The following is a 19,184-nucleotide window of genomic DNA, read 5'->3' as shown; positions in this document are numbered from 1 at the left end:
TTTGCATGAACTTTGCAAGAACTTTTTAGCAGTGACGTGATCACACGATTTCAATTACGATGGCGATTGTGTTTTTGCAGAAGTGCATTAAATCTCCTCTGGCCAGATGATGAAAATGGGGCTTTGTCATGTGTGTTAGAAAGGAAAAGGTCTGTTGAAGCGCCTGTTTGTCCTTATCCAAATATTCACATTTCTCACCACACTGCTTCACTATGCCTACTCGGGGGTTGCCTACACACTCTCAATAGCTGGTTCCAGGAAGCAAAACTAGGACATGGGCTTTTTTGATGTGGACAAAGATCTGATTAAAGCCACTCTTGCCATCTAATTGTGATTTGTCATACTGAAATCATGTCCAGAGGCTTGGTACTTGCAGATGAGCTGCACCAAACCCTCTACAATAGTTTTTTTTTTTGTAATAAAAAAAAAAGAAAAAGAAAAACAGGTTTACGTTTTTTCACTCAGGGACAATGATTCTGAAAAGCCTGTTGTATGCGCTATTACACTGAATGAGTTAACTAGATTTCAACTATAATTTAGTAACCCTACAACAGCAAAATTAATTTGGACATCAGCTAAAGTCTTTTTCCTCCCGGGTGGCTCGCCTGTTCTAATCAATTAAGTTTTTAGCAAAAGGGGAATTTTGATTGCATTGACTGCGCTGACCTTATCATTCCAGCGACAAGTTCTCCCCTGACACGGCTCTGCCTTTGATTTCACACATCGCGCGTCGCCCTCCAGGGCCTTTCACTTTTTAGTCTCTGCATCTGATGGCCTCATTCGCAGCCGCGGCTGCCTGGCTGGCTTGACAAAAGCGCATATTGACACCTTGCGGGACCAAAGCCGGTTTTCGGAGCGGTCACTCCTGGGATACTTTTGATTTCTAAGGATTTTTACTGAATACAGAATCCTTGAAAAGGCTTGAATAATAATGTTGTGTTTTCAAGGATTAAAGGTTCAAGTTTTAGGTGAAGTGCTTGTCAATGATTGAAATTGTTACCATATTTCTCAACAAATCCGCTTAAAAATGACACTGACACTGCTCTCTGGTGGCTTTTCTTTGCCATTATAATAATTTTTCCATCGTGATCCACTGCAGCTGGCATTAGTTTGTATGTATTGTCCGATGAAGTGTCATCACCTCCTAAGAGGACAGGTGCATGCTACACCTGAACAGGGCACTACGAAATGTGTATTATTGCAAGTATTACATGTCCATTACAGACATTTATCATGAGCCACGTAAAAAATGAAGGTAGCGTTTCCCATTGGTAAATTGTAATGTGAAGAACTTCCTGCAACTGAAACTGTAAGCAACATTTTACTGTAATTTTACCCTACACCTATATAGGGAAAGATTTGTCTAAAACCATTTACACACAGATCGACAAATGTATTTGTAATTTACGAGAATCTAAAAATTATTTGTCTTAATGTATGCACACGTAAGATTAAAAATCACATATGTAAATCGCAGATATATTTGTGAATCTGTAAAATGCATGATTCACAGCAGATTTTGGAGAAATTGGAAAATTGGCTTTAAAGGTCCTTTAAATTTGCTTGAAATTGACTATGAAAAAACTGTAAAGACCCTTTAAATACTTACACAGGGGCGATACCATTACTGATAATTAGTATTAATAGGAGGCCGATAACCCATATTTCGAGCTGTTATTGAATTGCTGTAAATGCTTAAAAAAATTGCTTGACAATTTTGCAATCATGCAAAAAGAAGCAAAAAAATATTAGCAAAAAATATTTGTTAAGAATTCAAATAAAACTGTGACCTAACCGTTTTAAAGTAAATTAATTAGAATGTCAACATAACTGATTCTCCGCACTCTGGGGTTACGCACTAACCACCGAACCACCGTGCTTAATTTGCTACCAAGAGGTCTCAAGTTCCATTCCTGGCTAATCCAAGTAAAATGTCGATGTGTCCTTGGGCAAGACACTGTAATACCCCCAATAAGCCTTGCATGGCTGTCATTGCTATCACTGTGTGTGTGTGTGTGTGTGTGTGTGTGTGTGTGTGTGTGTGTGTGTGTGTGTGTGTGTGTGTGTGTGTGTGTGTGTGTGTGTGTGTGTGTGTGTGTGTGTGTGTGTCTGTGAATTATTATGTGTAAAGCACTTTAGGAGGTCTTCAGTGACTTGAAAAGTACTATATAATTGCAGTCCATTTACCACTTCCTTAATTCAGCATACACATTGTTATACAGTATTTCAATGATAAAATCACATTACATGAACCATGACTCTAGCAAAAGTACTGTAACACTTATATTGAAATGGTTCCTTGTGTGTTCCAGAATGAACTTATCGAAGGGTCCACTGGTGAACAGCAGCACTGACGACAGCTCCAAGTCAACGTACGGTAAATGCAACGCTGGCGCTTGGAGGATGCACCAGAACTACGAGCCCCTCGAGGCCAACCACATGAGAGACCCACATGCCCTTTACAACCCAAGGTAATCCCATGCCGAAAAACGCTCATCCGGCGTGCTTAAACAACACTTGGCCACTGGACCTGTTCAGTTAAATCAGTGGTTCACCTAAAGATCCTTACAAAAAAAGTAAAAATAATAAAATGAAAAAAACAAGGATCTCCTTCAAAATTAGACTCTGTACCTAAATGAGTGAAAAAAAAAATTAAAATAAACGAACAAAAAATGTAGTTCGCTCCTTTTATTTAAAAGAAAAAAATGGCAAATTTATCTATTGTCATGGTACAGGTTTGAGGGTACCTCAGCTACCTTTGAGAAGCACCCCAGTGCCTGTGGGCACCATGCTGGAGACCCCTGCATTATACTGTATGCTGGCTATCCCCAGAAAGTCGGCTTAATTTTCAAGCTAAAGGACAATCCAGTGGTACAAATAATCCTTAAAAGAGACTTTTTAACTGAATGCAAATCAACAAAACGGCAGGCATCCATATTTAGAAACATAACCGTGAATAAGCCACTTGTTTCATGTGTCAACACAGAAAGCATGTATTTCTTTCTCCTCAATCTCTAGCCGCTTGACGTTTCTCTCCTGTTCCGTCTTTTAATCATTCCCAGTTTGTGTGACCATGATGCGATATTCTCATTGTGAGTATACCATTTAATCCTAATTAGCAGTTACAGTTTTATTGTGCTGTCAGCTTTACATTTGACACATGACGATGTCTTGTAGTCTTGAATTTGCCACATTGACTTAGTCTGCTGCCACTGTAATTCTTTGAATACTATGAAAAAAAATCATTTTATTGCTGTTGTGATTTCAAATCTGTTGAGATATCATCGTTATGCTGAAATTTACAAAGCCGTTCGGTTTTGTGTGCATGTGCTTGTGTTTGTGTGTAGACTGGAAGTCTTAGGCCAACAGGATTTCAGGGTTAGTCTGGGTCAAGCCAATTAGAGGTCTGGCGAGCCGTTCTCACGCAGACTCTTGGCGAATCACATTGTGTGTATGTGTACGTGTGTTTGATAAATGATATTTGAATCGATTAAATATTTCATGCCTATTGAATTGAAGTCTACCACTTACAAAACGTATTTCAGAAATATAGTAAAATAAGGCAGCCACATTATTTTTAGCGACGCATTTTAATCCTGAAGTGGAAATTAGGTAAATTATTTATTCATCACTTTTGTGAAATATGTCTGTCCTATAAATAAAAATAAACATGTTTGATTGAAAATGAATTTAGTCATTTTCCGAGCAGAAGGCCAACATCTGTTCCAATAAGCACTCATGTTAGGGTGGGCGACCTCTGACTGTGTTGATAGGATTTATTCCTGCTGCTTACAATACAAACACACCAAAGATGGCTAACACTTTTGCACATTTAAAGTAATATTTTTCTTATTTAAGTAAAATATACATAGTTTTTAAATAATTAGCTAATATTAAACAAAATTGCATTGTTTTACACTCGTGTTTTTTGGGGTCATGTAAAAACTAAGCGTTGACAACTGATTTGAAAGGGTTAGGGTTAGGGTTCACCCTTAAAAAATAGTGGCACCGCTTTGACTTAACACCTCTAAACACCAGAACGTCTGTATACAAGTTTTAACAAGGAATTGGTTGGCCTGGAAAGGGATTGGCCCCACCAGACTAGACTTGCCCAAGACATACCACAGGAATGGTGCCCTTACGACCGTAGTGTTTATGAGAAACCATCTGACCTAGCTTTCTGAAGGAAAATGCAGTTCCAGAGCGGTGCCAGAGGCTATCACTGTTAACCACTCTGACTGCTTAGCAAACTACTACAGGGAAAAAAAACATTGATCTCATTTCCGCCTTTGAAGCGATAATAAACCTTACCAATAACGCAGCACCTACTCACAGCAAGACAGACTATGTAGAATGGTTGTGGTTGGTTGGATCCCTTAACCACTAGAGTAGTAGGGGCACCATTACCTGTGGTGAGTCTTGGGCAAGTACAGCCTGCTGGCTCCCAACCCTCTCCAGGCCAACAAATGTAGAATACTGTGGCAATATCTGCGATGTACGATGAGGTTGTAGTCTGCTACCATTGATAAAGATAAATTGGATTAGAGACGAAGTGGGCAAGATGAAATCGGTCCTTTTTTCTATTATAAAAAGTATTATATGGTGAACGCGCATTCTGCTGCGCTTCCGACAAAAGCGATTCTATATAATACGCTTATTGAAACCATAAAGCAAGCTACAAGAGGTAGGAACACATTAGACTTGGCCTACACAAATATCAGAGGAGCATACAGAGCAGCCCCCCGCCCCCACCTTGGCTCATCAGATCACCTTTCTGTTATGCTAATTCCTGCATACAAGCCCCTGCTGACCAGAGAAAAACCTACAGTGAAGCAGGTGAGGGTGTGGACTGAGGGGGAAATGGAGGCACTACAGGACTGCTTTGAATGCACAGATTGGGACATGTTTAAATCGGCTGCCACTTACAACAACAAAATAAACATAGATGAGTACGCCATGTCTGTGTCAGCCTACATCAGTAAATGCGCAGAAGACGTCAGCAATACCAAAACCATCTGCACCCGTGCCAATCAGAAGCCCTGGATGACTGCTGAGATACGCAAACTGCTAAAGGTACGGAACCTTGCCTTTAAATCTGGTGACGAGGAGGCGCTGAGATCAGCGAGGGCTAACCTGAACCGTGCTATCAGACTAGCAAAGCGATCGCACAGTCATAAAATCCAGGACCGTTACCTCACCACAACCAACACCAGGGATATGTGGAAAGGCATTCAGGCCATCACCAGATACAAGCCAACCACCGTCCCTGTGCAGGACACTAGCATGGACTTTCTGAATGACCTCAACAACTTCTTTGGGAGGTTCGAGGCACAAAATGGCACCCCTGCAGCAAAAGCGGTTCCAAATCAGGACGAAAGAGCGCTCCACCTGGACTCAACTGACGTGAGGAAGACCCTGAGAAGGGTCAACACACGGAAGGCTCCAGGCCCGGACAACATCCCAGGGCGGGTCCTTAGGGAGTGCGCCGATCAGCTGGCTTGTGTACAACAGACATTTTCAACACCTCGCTAGACCAAGCCACAGTACCATCATGCTTTAAGATTGCCACCATCATCCCAGTGCCAAAGAAACCCCAGATCTTATCATTCAACGATTACCGGCCCGTTGCACTGACTCCCATCATAATGAAGTGCTTTGAGAGACTGGTTAAAGAGCACATCACCTCCAGTCTCCCCTCCTCACTCGACCCGTTTCAGTTTGCCTACCGGACAAACCGCTCCACCGGGGATGCCATCTCCTCCGCGCTTCACCTGAGCCTGACACACCTAGAGGAGAAGAACACCCATGTGCGGATGCTGTTCCTGGACTTCAGTTCAGCATTCAACACCATCATCCCACAACACCTGGTAGACAAAATGAGACTCCTGGGTTTCAACACCCCCCTGCAGAACTGGCTGCTGGACTTCCTCACTGACAGACCCCAGTCAGTGCGGATTGGTCAGAACATCTCCGATGTCATCAACCTCAGCACGGGCTCCCCCCAAGGCTGTGTCCTGAGCCCCTTGCTGTTCACCCTGATGACACACGACTGCGTCCCTAGGTCCACCACAAACCACATCGTGAAGTTTGCGGACGACACAACAGTGGTGGGCCTCATCAGGGACGACAACGACCTGGCCTACAGAGAGGAGGTGGAGCAGTTGGTGGGCTGGTGCAGGGACAACAGCCTGGTCCTGAATGTTGACAAAACTAAAGAGATCATTGTCGACTTCAGAAAAAAACAGCCCAACCATGCCCCACTTTTCATCAACAACAAGGCTGTGGAGGTTGTCAGCAGCATCAAGTTCCTAGGGGTGCACATCACAAACAAACTCACCTGGTCCGTGAACACTGCATCACTGGTTAAGAGGGCACAGCAGCGCCTGTACTTCCTGCGGAGGATGAGGAGAGCCCGCCTGCCCCCACCCTCCCTCATCACATTCTACAGGGGCACCATAGAGAGTATCCTGACCAGCTGTATCTCTGTGTGGTGTGGAGGCTGCAGCGCTACCGACTGGGGTAGTGTGAGGAGAGTGACGAGGACAGCAGAGAAAATCATCGGGACTTCTCTTCCCTCCATTCAGGACATTGGCCAGAAGCGCTGCCTATCCCAAGCTAAGAACATTATCAAGGACCCCTCTCACCCCCATCATGGACTGTTCACTCTGCTAGCCTCTGGGAAGAGGTACTGCAGTGTGCGGTGCAGGACCACCAGGTTCCACAATAGTCTTGTCCCCCTGGCCATTAGACTGTTAAATGGTCACTCAAACACATAGTAAATCTAAACTGCTGCTAATCTGTACATCTGTGGGTTCTGTTTGACTTTTTGCACTACTGGCAGTTCTGTATAGCTAGCCACTCCTTGCACATCTGTTTCTCTGCACTATCGTACTTACAGTGTTATTGTTACAGTGTTATTGTTCTGTTTACCAGACTTGTTTACCTGATTGCCCATCTTGCACATCTGGTTGGCTACTCCTCTTGCACTATTTGCGCTACTGTAAAATACTATACATAGCCATAATTATTTAGTATATCATTAGCACTCAACACTACAACTCAATACAACATTTTATTTATATCTGTACATTCAAGGAAACTGTGCGGGTCAGATGTATCGACATTCCGTTCTGTATACACGTGTACTAGAATGACAATAAAGTAGATCTGAATCTGAATCTGAATCTGAATTAAAATAATTGGGCGATCGTAGTCCATATAATGTGTTTATTTAAACAATAAAGCACGATCGTATTCTACAAAATGCGTTTGTTAACGCGGATGAAAAAGTCACCAACATCTCCCGCTCGGGCCGCGATGGCTCTACATGGCGCTACACGGCCCTCGATGGCTCCGGCCGACAGCCGGGCGGTCGAGGGGAAAGGGGTAGGGGGGACCTGTGGGGTTAGTGGGGCGGTGAAGCGGAAGCCGCACCAAAACCGCGCGCCGGTGTTGTGCCCAAATCACTCCCGTACAAAATCTTCCCCCCCTCGCGTAAACGCGCATTCTGATGCGCTTCAGACAGGCTCGGAAGTGACGTGCGTATCGCGCCCGAAAGTTGGGGGCTCGCTCGCGAATAATAAGGATAAGCAGTGCAGATAATGAGATGAGATGAGATTTTTTTTTTCTTTTTGAAGGGGCGTTGCTACTTCGCAGATTTTCAGTTTTTGCAGGTGGTTTTGGTCCCCATTAACCGGGTCTAAAAAATAATAATTTTAAAAAATGAAAAAAAAAAAGTTTTTTTTTTTTTTTTTTTTTTTAGAAGGTGCGCCGCTACTTCGCGGATTTTCACTTATCGCGGGTGGTTTTGGTCCCCATTAACCGCGATGACCGAGGTCTTACTGTACACACATAATTTAAGTAACATATAATTCAAAAAGTAACAGAATTTAAAAGTTGTACAATTACAAAACTGCTAAAAAATATATTCAAATGTACACAACACAAGACAGAACACAGCATGAATTAATCAATTGTAGGATAAGGTACCACGATACTGACATTTGCAGAAAACACATTACAATTATAACTATTGAGATATTACGGACAATTTCTCAACATGAAGAAAACATGAAGGGATTTATTTTTCCGATATAGCCATAAAGTTGGAGGTAATTCTGTGGGATATGTTTAATTTGTGTTTGGAGCTCTGCTGTTTTCATTGGACGCCGACAATATTACTCCCCATTTTATTTAGGCCATCAAACCATGGGAATGTGATGAATGTCATACGCCTACACACCACTGACACAAACACCCGCACATGTGTGTATGTGTGTGTGTATGTGCAATACACACATTGACTTGCTGTAAACTGAACCCAATGTAATCATAATGATAAAGCAGATTGCCTTAACACACAGATGGGCCTCACAACAGCCTTGTGAGCGAGTGTGCGATTGTGCGAATGTGTGTGTGTCAGTGGACAACGCTGATTGGATTGCAGATTTATAGAAGAGGATTACTGGCGGAGCAGAGAGAGAGAGAGCGAGAGGGAGAAAGAGAGAGACAGACTTTCAGACACTCACCTCTCATTAACTTCCACCTTTTTCACCTCGCAATACACCAACATAAACACATGTTTTTAAGCAAACGAACATACACAAGAGACGTCACGTGTCAGTATTCAAGAAGAATCAAGCGCAACCGATTTTGAGGCAAACCCCCAAAAATAGTATTTTGTCATATATTGTCATACATAAGGCGCACCAGGTGCATATGAATGCATTAACTGACCAAAATCGCAAAATACTGCATGCAACAGAAATCGAACCTGGGTAGTGGCAAAAAAAATGCCAACACTTTACCACTACACCACCAGTGGAACAGATGATAAATGGAATGGCACTAGAGCTTATCTCATTAGGGTTAGGGTTACTACTTTTCAACCACTGATTTGGCTAGTGCATTCTGATGGGTTGAACAGTATCCACTTTTTCAAATGTGCGTCATTAACCTCTTGGTTTAATATGCATGCGCTAGTCAAAGAACTTGTATAGTATTTTGTTGAACGATTTTTTTTTTTTCACCATTATCCAACATTCGTTGGGGAAGAAGTGCAGAAAGGTTCTCACACCGCAACTTCTTGGGTTCCATTTCCATTGTAAACAATCGTTTGCTATTTAGATGAGCGATGTTGGGGTTTGATGTATTAACGTAAAACCTTGTATGGTATTGCATACCTATAGTTACTGTTTGAATTCCCAATTTTATTTGCCGTATTCTACGGTATATGAGGCACATTGGGTTAAGGGGCGCTTTTTACAATTTCTGGCCAAATCTAGATTTTTATGAATGCCTGGTCATCCCAAAAATATGGTATATTCCTTGTGACAAAACGTTAGAAGTAAGTGCAGAGGCAGCAGACAGCAAACCAACCAACCAACAAACCTTAGTGGATGTGAGTTAGTTTCTTTAACAGACGGAGCTATATATGTATATATGCGTGTGTGTATATATATATATATATATATATATATATATATATATATATATATATATATATATATATATATACATACATACATACATATACTGTCGTCAAAAATGTTCCCTATAAGTACTTGACCATACCACTATTAATCTCTGTTGGATTAGCTTTGCTCATGGAAAAAAAATTGCATAGAATCTATTTTGTCTTCAAGCCATACATACTCGTGAAAAGAGCCATAAATGGCTCATGGGCCATATGTTCCCGCCCCCCTGTGATATAAAATATCGGTTCATTTACTTGTAAATCTGACTGTGCCTCACCAGACACAAACCTCACCGCACGTCACTGGTCAGTACAGTGGTATAGTTGTTTGGCATGTCTGCATCACATTCAATTGGATCCTGATTCAAAGCTGATTTCGCATTTACAAGTTCTCCCAATGGCTGTGCGAATTTGTCCCTGAGGCGTCGCCCCCCCTTTTTTATTCCCAAAGAATATTTTCAATGGATGCGTCGGCTGTGCATTATTGTCCACTGTTCCTGCGACCGTCTCTCAATATGATGGACGGGTGTAAATCACGCCAATCCCGTGGTGACAGGCCAATTTCCTCCAATCTGATCTGCTTAAAGAATTCCACTCACTTGTGTCTCCTCGCCTCTACTCCTACTTATCCTGCCCTGTCCTCACCCCCACTTCCTCAAATGTACTCCCGTTTTACTACGCGCACTGGCTTTTACGGCCCCTTTCTCTTTTTTGCCTCCACATATCCTCCCTGTCGCTTCTCTTCATCCTGCTCCCTCCTGTGTCACATTTGAACGCCCTGTCATATTTACTAGAGTGGAAATCCTCTTTCACCATCTGCTTCATAAAAAATGTGCTTTTAATCCGATTCAGGATATTTGTTTTTTGTTTTTAAGCGCTTATTTTTAGTATACTTCTGTCCAATTTCATCTGTCTACCCAGAGCCAAGGCATAAGCAAACTAAGTGGCTGTTAGGGCCTCGGGACAAGTAGGGGGCCCTCAAAAGCAGTCAACTTACAAAAAGTTAAATATAATATATAATATATAATATATAATATATATTACATAATATATAATATATAATAATAATATATAATATATAATATATAATATATAATATATAATATATAATATATAATATATAATATATAATATATAATATGTAATATATAATATATAATATATAATATGATATAATATAATGAAATGTATTTTTTGTGTGTGACTGTGATGATTATTGATATATATTATCAAATATACGTTTATTTACAAAAATAATGTCATTTGTGGTATGTACTATAAATCTTGATAAAAAAACAGTGGTTCTAAAATAAAGGGGTGAGACCCTCTTGAAGGGCGCAAGGCTCCGTCAAAGGAGGCATGGGTGTGTTTGACCTCTTGGAACTTTCCTTTTTTTAAATTTCCCGAAATCAAGAGCAATTGAACCTCCATTACACTAGGGAGCAGTGGCACTCTCATTGGCAGAGTGTTTCATATACATTTAGCCTGCACGCAGTGCATTAAACACAGAGTACATAGTGTGGACACAAAGTGGAGAGGACCCTTAAGTGGCCCCATTAAAAAATATTTAAAACAGAGACGGGAAAAGATTGATGAGACGAACAAAAGTCTTCTCACGAAAGCTTAGACATGAAAGTTTGGTCAAGCGTACGTGGCGCTACACAGCAACGATGGGGGGAGAAGACCCAGGACTGCTTGCTTGCTATGTTTAAAATGTTGGCAGCGGAAAGCATGAAGTCAAATAAATTACGTTGTTACTTAAAGACATTACAACCCGTAGGGTGGGGGGGTGTTGTCAGGAGATTTCTTCCGAAGGGGGAAGTGACAGAAAATAATTGAGAAATACTGGCAAAAAGGAAAACATTTTGTGGATTCTTGTAGCTTCTGAATCTATTGGTCGAGGCTTGACTGAGCTCATTCGTCACAGGCTTGAGAAACTGAAGAATCCATTTGACGAATGTAAAGGGGAAACTTATGATAACGGCACATAAAAGGTCTAAATAAAGGTTTTTAATGACAGAGTACAGCATGGAACGAATTATAGTAGACATGCAAATGATCAAGTAATAGGGGGCCCCCCAAATCTAATTTTGCTTAGGGCCCCATGAAGGCTTGGGCTGGCCCTCTGTCTTTCTCTTTGAGTTTTGGGTAGGCAGAAAGAGAAATTGCACGGGATGTATGTGTAAAATTCTGTTGCGCTGTGAATATTTGATGATGGTACATGCCATCCACACGCACACATGTAAATGAGACAAACACTAACCTTGATCAATAACCTTTCTTTTCTAAACGCACCAACCAATTTCTATCCTTTCATGCATGCACATTTCCTTGCGATGTCATCTGAAAACAAGCACATGACACCAGGCAAAGCAAGTTGCAGGTACCCACTCAAATCAATTACTTTTTTTTCAACAAACAAGTTAGATTATAGCCTGTTTGTTAAATTAAATTCAGTTTAAGTGTTCTACGTTTCTCACAGAAACATTGGGGAAACGTTAAATTGATGTTAGGATTTTAGGTATTGAAACCATAAGAGGGATGAAAATAAAACCAATAGTTTTCTTGTTAGGAATATTTTTCTTCAGTTAAATGGATTTTGCTGCTGTAGTACTTTGCCTCTTTTGATCACTAATGACAGTAAAAGTGGGAGAAAAAAACATAATTCATTAAAAAGATAATATTGATTTGAATAATAAGCAAAAATACATGAATAAGCATAAAATCATGCATTTCGTATAATACACTCGTAGGTCAAGAAACAAAAACCTTGTGAAAGGCTTGGCAATTTTTTTTTTTAAATTGTGCAGTTTGGTACTCTATGAATCTCGGTAGTTTGCAATCTTCTATGAGCTTTTAAGCACTCATTTACAGTTGCACTACACAATACAGTGCTTAGTGCTTAAGCTATGGAAAAAGGTGAGAGAAAATAATTATGTGTTATTGCTATTTTGAGTCTTTTGTATACTTCCACGTGTTTTTATTACCGTATTTTCCGCACTATAAGGCGCATCGGGTTATAGGGCGCACCCCCTAAAAATAGTTTTGATTATAAGGCGCTACAATGGGAACGTCGACAAAAGAGTCAGATAGTTCAGTCAAACTTATTACCCCCTTAACATTCCGAAAGCTGGCAAAGAAGCAAATACGTGTCGTAGACATGTGCGGATGCGTTGTCCGTACGATGTGACCAAACAAACATTTCTTAGTTTCCATTTTATTTTTTGCTGGCAACTGTGTGGACAGCAAAGTAAGAATTTTATTGTGCAGGGAAACGGGGTTCTTTACTGTGCATATGACAATTAACACTTTGAATTGAATTTAGTTTAAAAATAGACTCATCACAGAAACATCAAGATCGTTCTAAAACAAGATACCGGGAAAATATAAATCCACATAGCTCACCTAAGTTCGCTTGCAGCCTTCACGTTCACTAATGACACGTAACCATGGTCTTCTTATAACCGTGAGTGTAGTAAATCCAGGAGAGTAAAACATTTACAAATACAGAATATTAAAAAATGTTTTGTCTATGCCGTAGTGCAACCCAAACCAACGTGTGATTCACATTCATCTTTTTCGGCCAATTGCAGGCTTTGTTTCGCCCCTTTAGCCTATGCGAGCCTGTAAATGATAAAAAGGATCCGCCCCCTTTACCTCTGAATAACTTTAGCCAATAGTGACTGATTCAAATGATGATTGACACATTGGTTAGGAAATGAAACGCCGGTATATAAATCCCAGCATACACCGCGGACGACTTCGCCCTCGGGGGAAAATGTAGTTGGCGGCTGCTTGCTTTAGTTGCAAGACTTTGCGACTTAATATTGATCCATATATAAGGCGCACTGTATTATAAGGCGCATGGTCAGCTTTTGAAAAAAATAAAGGCTTTTAGGTGCGCCTTATAGTGCGAAAAATACGGTACTAGTTTTTTTCGGTTGCTCGACACTATACACATGTAATGGTCAAGTGGTGAAAACACACTACCTTAAAAAAATGCAACTGCCCTCAAGAACACAACCGACACCATGCTAATAAAAAGTCAGGAAAAGGAGGTTTGCAAGGAAAGAAGGGTGAGGGCTTGGGAGGTTAGAAAGCAAAAGGGGAGGGGTACACAGTGACAAAGATAGCTGTAGACAGCAACACATTTATCAGCTGGTGCTCGCCAGAAAATGACCTAAATCATTACGATATTCATCTGACAGCGTTTGAACCCAAAACACGCTCTCCTTGCTCATGTGTTGACATACACTGTCAAATCCTGCTCCTCTTATACGCCAGGAAGGTGAGCGTTTTCCGTGGGTTGCGGCGAAGAATGCCTCCTCGGTTTAACATTTGTGCCCTGCGACAGCCGTCTCAAAATTCCGTCGTGCCGCTGTTTGGAAAGCTCATAATTCCTAATCAATAGTGTTTGGCTCAGCTTTCACTGCGTGTGTGAGCACACCCCCGACCGCTCATCCATTCACGTGCAGAGGATGGGGTGTGTACACTTTACAAACCCCAAGATGCATCCTAATAGCCCCACCCGTGGGCCCCTTGTAAGCTTCAGCCCTCATCACAATGCACCATGTGGTGTCTACATATAGGTGTGAGTCCGTGTGCATGTATGTTATAAATTGATGGGAATAATGCTATAAATGCGTTGTAAAGAACGGTGTTAATATTTTCAGTAACGGGGTAATCTAACTATTTTTTTTTTCCTGCCATTACCTTTAGTAACGGTCAAAAGCAGTGCATTATTTAGTCAAGTACAAATCAGCATGTGGTCTCATGTTAAGGTTATGTCGGAGTGTGCAGCCATCTACATTACCACGAAACTATGTGGTGCGAGTGTAATGACAACACACAAAGCTAAACGTCTAACAGTAATATAGTAAGTAGGAGTGCCATTAGATTCACAATACTTAACATATAACTTGGGGGAAACTAGTGTAGGATTATTTCTAAGTTGTCCGTGCGTCTTTAAACACTTATCGTTTCAAAACTGCTGCTCTTTTCCCTTTGAAAGAAAGGGGATAGAGATGGAGAGGACGATGTACACGGGCGGAGAGAGGAGAGGGGTTGAGAGAAGTGGAGAGAAGGATTGGATAGTCACTTTAAATTGTTTTACTGTAATTTTTGTTTCGAACAAGATATTAGAATAGTAGTTATTTTTTTCTACGTAACTAGTTGTTTCAGGTTGTGTGGGTTTCATTTGGGAGAGGGATTGGATAGTCACTTGATATTGTTTTACTGTTTACTTTTGTTGTGAACAAAATATTTGAATGGTTATTGACTTTTGCTACTTGACCAGTTGTCTCAGGTCGCTGTATTTTGTAGTGCAACCTTAAATACAAATTACAAAAAAGTTAAAGGCACCAAACCACAGTATTTGTATTCTCATTGTTTTGCCCAGCCTTTCACAAGGTTTTTGAGCAATAGGGGCATACCTATATTTCTTAATGATAAAAATAGTTAATATTAATATAGTATTTTATAAAATTGTGTACTTATAAATGCAATACAAAATAAAATTAGAACAATTCTAAATTTGGTAAAACAATAAGGCTAAATGATTCTATAAACGAGAAAAAAAATACATAAATTGTGACAAAAATACAGAAAGTAAAAAAAAAAGATTTGTTTTGGATTTAAATATTAAGAAAATCTGTTTGACTGCCTTGGCATTCCTGTTTCTAATCAAGCATTGCATTCTACGTAATAACTTTGGGATAAAGTGTGCAAGAACAGCCACTTGCAAAGATGCCTCTTGCTTACCGTAAATTCCGGACTATAGAGCGCACCTGATTATAAGCCGCATGCGCCCACATTAACAAATTGTAACACAAACACAAAATTGATCCAAACCCGACTTCAAGTCCCGCGGTTGAAACTAAATGTCCTTCATTGAAGTACACAGTCAAAAAATCACAGCCGGCAAAATGAACGGAAAATGATAGTGGTACTTAAGGTTTGATGCAGACCTGCAGAGTCCGGGTACCCGTTGAAAGTAATCCAAGGAAAAAAAGTCTATATTTCCAAAGGTAAGGGTGGGAAAAATATATATCCACTACTGTCCGCCGCGACAACAAACAGGTCACACTCACCTTTACCCCACTTCCCGTCAGCCCGCGTTTGCTCCGCCCCTCTTTTTTAATTCGCAAAACATATCACAATAAGTGTCTCAAATAAATACATTACTAAAATAGACAGTTGCAAATACAAATTATACATAGGTTACACATATTTACAAAGAAAGACGGTACACGGAGAGAGTTTTCAAAGCTTTAATAATAATAATAATAATAATAACGGTGCCCGTTTGGGATAGCAACACAGTAGCAACACGCTAGCAGCGCGCTAGCAACACGCTCGCAACACAGTAAACGGGTCTGTTAAAACAACATACCGTACTTCACAGTAAACCGTCCTCATCTTCTTCCTTACAATTGAAGCCATCAAAGTCGTCTTCCTCAGTGTCGGAAAGAAACAGTGTCATATAGACGTCGTCCCACGCTCCCGCAGCCTCACTCGTGCTGTCACTGTCGCTGGTGTGCCCTCCTCTCCGTCACGCAGCAGACCGGCTTTTCGGAACCCGTTGGTGATGGTGGATTTTTTAATGCTGCCCCACGCTGTCAGGAACCACTGGCAGACTTGCGAAAAAGTTGCCTTTCGCATGCGGCCAGTTTTAGTGAAGTTGCAGTCTTCCTCGGCGCATATATCCCACCGGTCTAAATCTTACCTTTTGTACTCGAGCGCCGCTGGCGGCCATTAGAAAAATTACATAAATCGGCCGCATCACTGAATAAGCCGCAGGGTTGAAAGTTTGGGGAAAAAGTAGCGGCCTATAGTCCGGAATTTATGGTATTTACTATTCTCTTGTTAGCTCAAAAATGCAATTGCAAAGAGATTCTGTTTCGAAATGACTTCATTTAATTATTTTTTTTCCGTTTGTACGATTAATAGTCACCAGTCAGGAATATCGTTTCACATTTACTGCCTCGACTAGAATACAGCCCATTGGGCAGAGCGCGTGTCAGCCATTATGGCATTGATTGTATGTAATCAGCGGTATACACTGCTGCCAATAAAACAAATTACAGGTTTTCTGCAAGACTAACACTGTAACAATAGATCTGCTCCCTGGTGTGTGTGTTGCATGTCTGCTGGCGAGAGTGTATTTGTGTGAGATGTCCAAATGACAAGAAAATGCCAAAAAAGATGCTAGAGAGAAGACTCGGTAGGTGGGAAAGTGTTTTGAATCAGCCATCGCTGTTGGATTTGATTTTCCTCTATTCACTTTTGTCCCATGCAACAACTGTAATCATTGGCACACCATGTCTCTAAACAAACCGACGGAAACTTACGCAGTGACACACCAGCAAAATGTTAGCCTGCCTTGTTTTTAGCGGGCTAATCCTGCAGGAAATATCATTCTTTGGAGCATATGCAGTCCGTAATCATTTTTTTAACTACAAATGTTTGAAAAAATAACTTCATGGGGAAGAAAAAAATACATTACAATACAGTAATCATTTGCTTTATCGCAATTTACTCATCGCGGTTTCACAACTTTGCGGACTTTTATTGTGCATCGTGTCGTGCATTTGGATTGCCTTTGTGTCAAAAATGTTGCGATCTGATTTTTTTTTCTTTCTATCTCTGTTTTTCTCTCTCTCTCTCTCTCTCTCTCTCTCTCTCTCTCTCTCTCTCTCTCTCTTTTTCTCTCTCTCTCTCTCTCTGTGTTTGTTTTTTTTGTTCATTTCTTTCTTGTTTCCTCTTTAATCTACTAATCTGGCCCTTGTGAGGTTTTTTTTTTCTTCCATATGGCCCCCGGGCTCAAATGACATTAGGTCTTTAACATGACAACATGTCAAAAAAGGTTCAGACATGTTCTTCAAGCAGCCTTACTGCACAGCATGTATTTTCCGTGTTCATGTGAAGTACAATCTAAGCACATGCAGGCACACCCATCAGCTGACAGGCAGTCCAGCAACCCCCCCCCCATTCACAAAAACAGCCAATTCATCTTATTGATGAAATTCATCTCATCTCATCTCATCAGCTACACCGCTTATCCTCATTAGGGTCGCGGGGGGCTGGAGCCCATCCCAGCCATCTCCGGGCCTTGGGCAGGGGACACCCTGAACTGGTTGCCAGCCAATCGCAGGGCACACAGGGACAGACAACTCATTCGCTCATTCACACCTAGGGACAATTAGGACCGGCCAATTCACCTGAAATGTATGTTTTTGGAACGTGGGAGGAAACCGGAGTGCCCGGGGGAAACCCACGCAAGCACAAGAAGAACATACAAACTCCGCACAGGAAGTCTGGAGCTGGATTTGAACCCACGACAGGTTCCCATGACATGAACTGTGCCGCACAAGCGCTAACCACTGCGCCGCCGTACTGCCCTATTGATGAAATTGTTGTATTCATTTGACTATGGAAATATAAAAAGGACTTCCTTTGACTCCTTAGTCCATTCTTTAATTCAATTCATTGAATCCATCCTTCTTTTCATTATAAAGCATTGCTAGTATCAAACAGATAGAATGTGACAATTTTTTTTTTTTTTTTGCTTATTGGACTGTGTGTTCTTATCAGCATGGCAAGCACAATGCTCGGTGTGATGGAATAGTATTAGCCAGCCTGTGGTGGCGACATTGTCAGCACTTCTACCATCTCTTGCTCTAATGCTTTCTTCAGCCTCTTTTGCTTTGCCTCACTCCACCCCTTCCTTCCCTTCTGCACATCCACTTCGTCATTGTGTAGATTGGATTTTCTACTTATGTTTGTCAAATGCATTTTCCCACAAGTGGCATAGTTTTGTCTAAACCAAGGGTTTGCGTGGAACAATTTAGTAGTTATTCTTTTTGCATTTCTATCATTTGAACTTTTTGTGTGGAAAATGTATGAAGAACATTCTCACTAGTAAAACTATGCGGCAAAACTTATTCGGCTGAAGGGGTTGACTAGCCTTTACAACATTATATTCATACTGTATAGATACAGAAATACCATATTTATGCGTTTATAATGCATTATTTTTTCCCCAAAAGTTTGTGTACTCGTTATACATGAGGTGTTTCTGCAAATATTGAAAAGTTGAAAAATATATCTCACCACAATTGCAAAATATTGTATGCAACGGAAATCAAATTCGGGTCGCAGTGGTAAAAGCAAAATATCCTACCCACTAGACCACCAGTGATATTGAAGGCACATTAAAAGGCACTCTGTGCGACACATTAAGCCTGTCTTTTTTAGGAACATCAATGTTAAACAAGACTGTATAAACAGAGACAATTCTTAATGACATGTGGATAATAAAAATAAAAAACTCAGTAGGAGAGAAGCTCGGTCTGACCCCAACATAACAACCTGGCCTGAAATTTGGGTCGGGCTTTGGCTCAGGGTAAGTTTTTATCCCTAAGCTGAAAGTTGCAGCCAAAACTTTTTTACGTTTGCAAAAAGCTTGCTCGCATCAAGAGTTGCCTGAGCGTTTGCTATTAAACACAATATACCAGGGGTCAAGTACCTAGAACTCGCGAGCCAAATATAGCTCTTTTCATGAGTACATCTGGCTCGACGAAGTAAAATAGAAATTGCAAAATTATTAGCTTGTTTGTTATGTCCAATGGCGAATGAAGTACATGCAAAGCTGGGACAACACTTCAAACAAGTAAGGTTCAGTACAGTGTGTATATAAGGCACAGTCTCA

The 19,184-nt window shown here is 41.0% G+C and overlaps 1 protein-coding gene across 3 annotated transcripts in view; it reads left to right on the top strand.

Moving 5' to 3' along the window:
- The window catches only part of esrrga (estrogen-related receptor gamma a), a 136,976-nt gene that overhangs the window by 10,472 nt on the left and 107,320 nt on the right, over positions 1-19,184 (top strand). For all 3 annotated transcript variants that reach the window (XM_088334774.1, XM_088334773.1, XM_088334775.1), the window contains exon 2: positions 2,313-2,471. In XM_088334774.1, the coding sequence (XP_088190900.1) occupies positions 2,313-2,471 (159 nt within the window). The remainder of the gene's footprint in view (positions 1-2,312; positions 2,472-19,184) is intronic.

Source organism: Urocampus carinirostris, chromosome 4 (assembly GCF_059441175.1).
Source record: "Urocampus carinirostris isolate Australia breed hairy pipefish chromosome 4, RoL_Ucar_1.0, whole genome shotgun sequence".
Taxonomy (NCBI): domain Eukaryota; kingdom Metazoa; phylum Chordata; class Actinopteri; order Syngnathiformes; family Syngnathidae; genus Urocampus; species Urocampus carinirostris.
The sequence above is the reverse complement of the archived record's forward strand: the minus strand, read 5'-3'. Positions and strand labels throughout refer to the sequence as shown.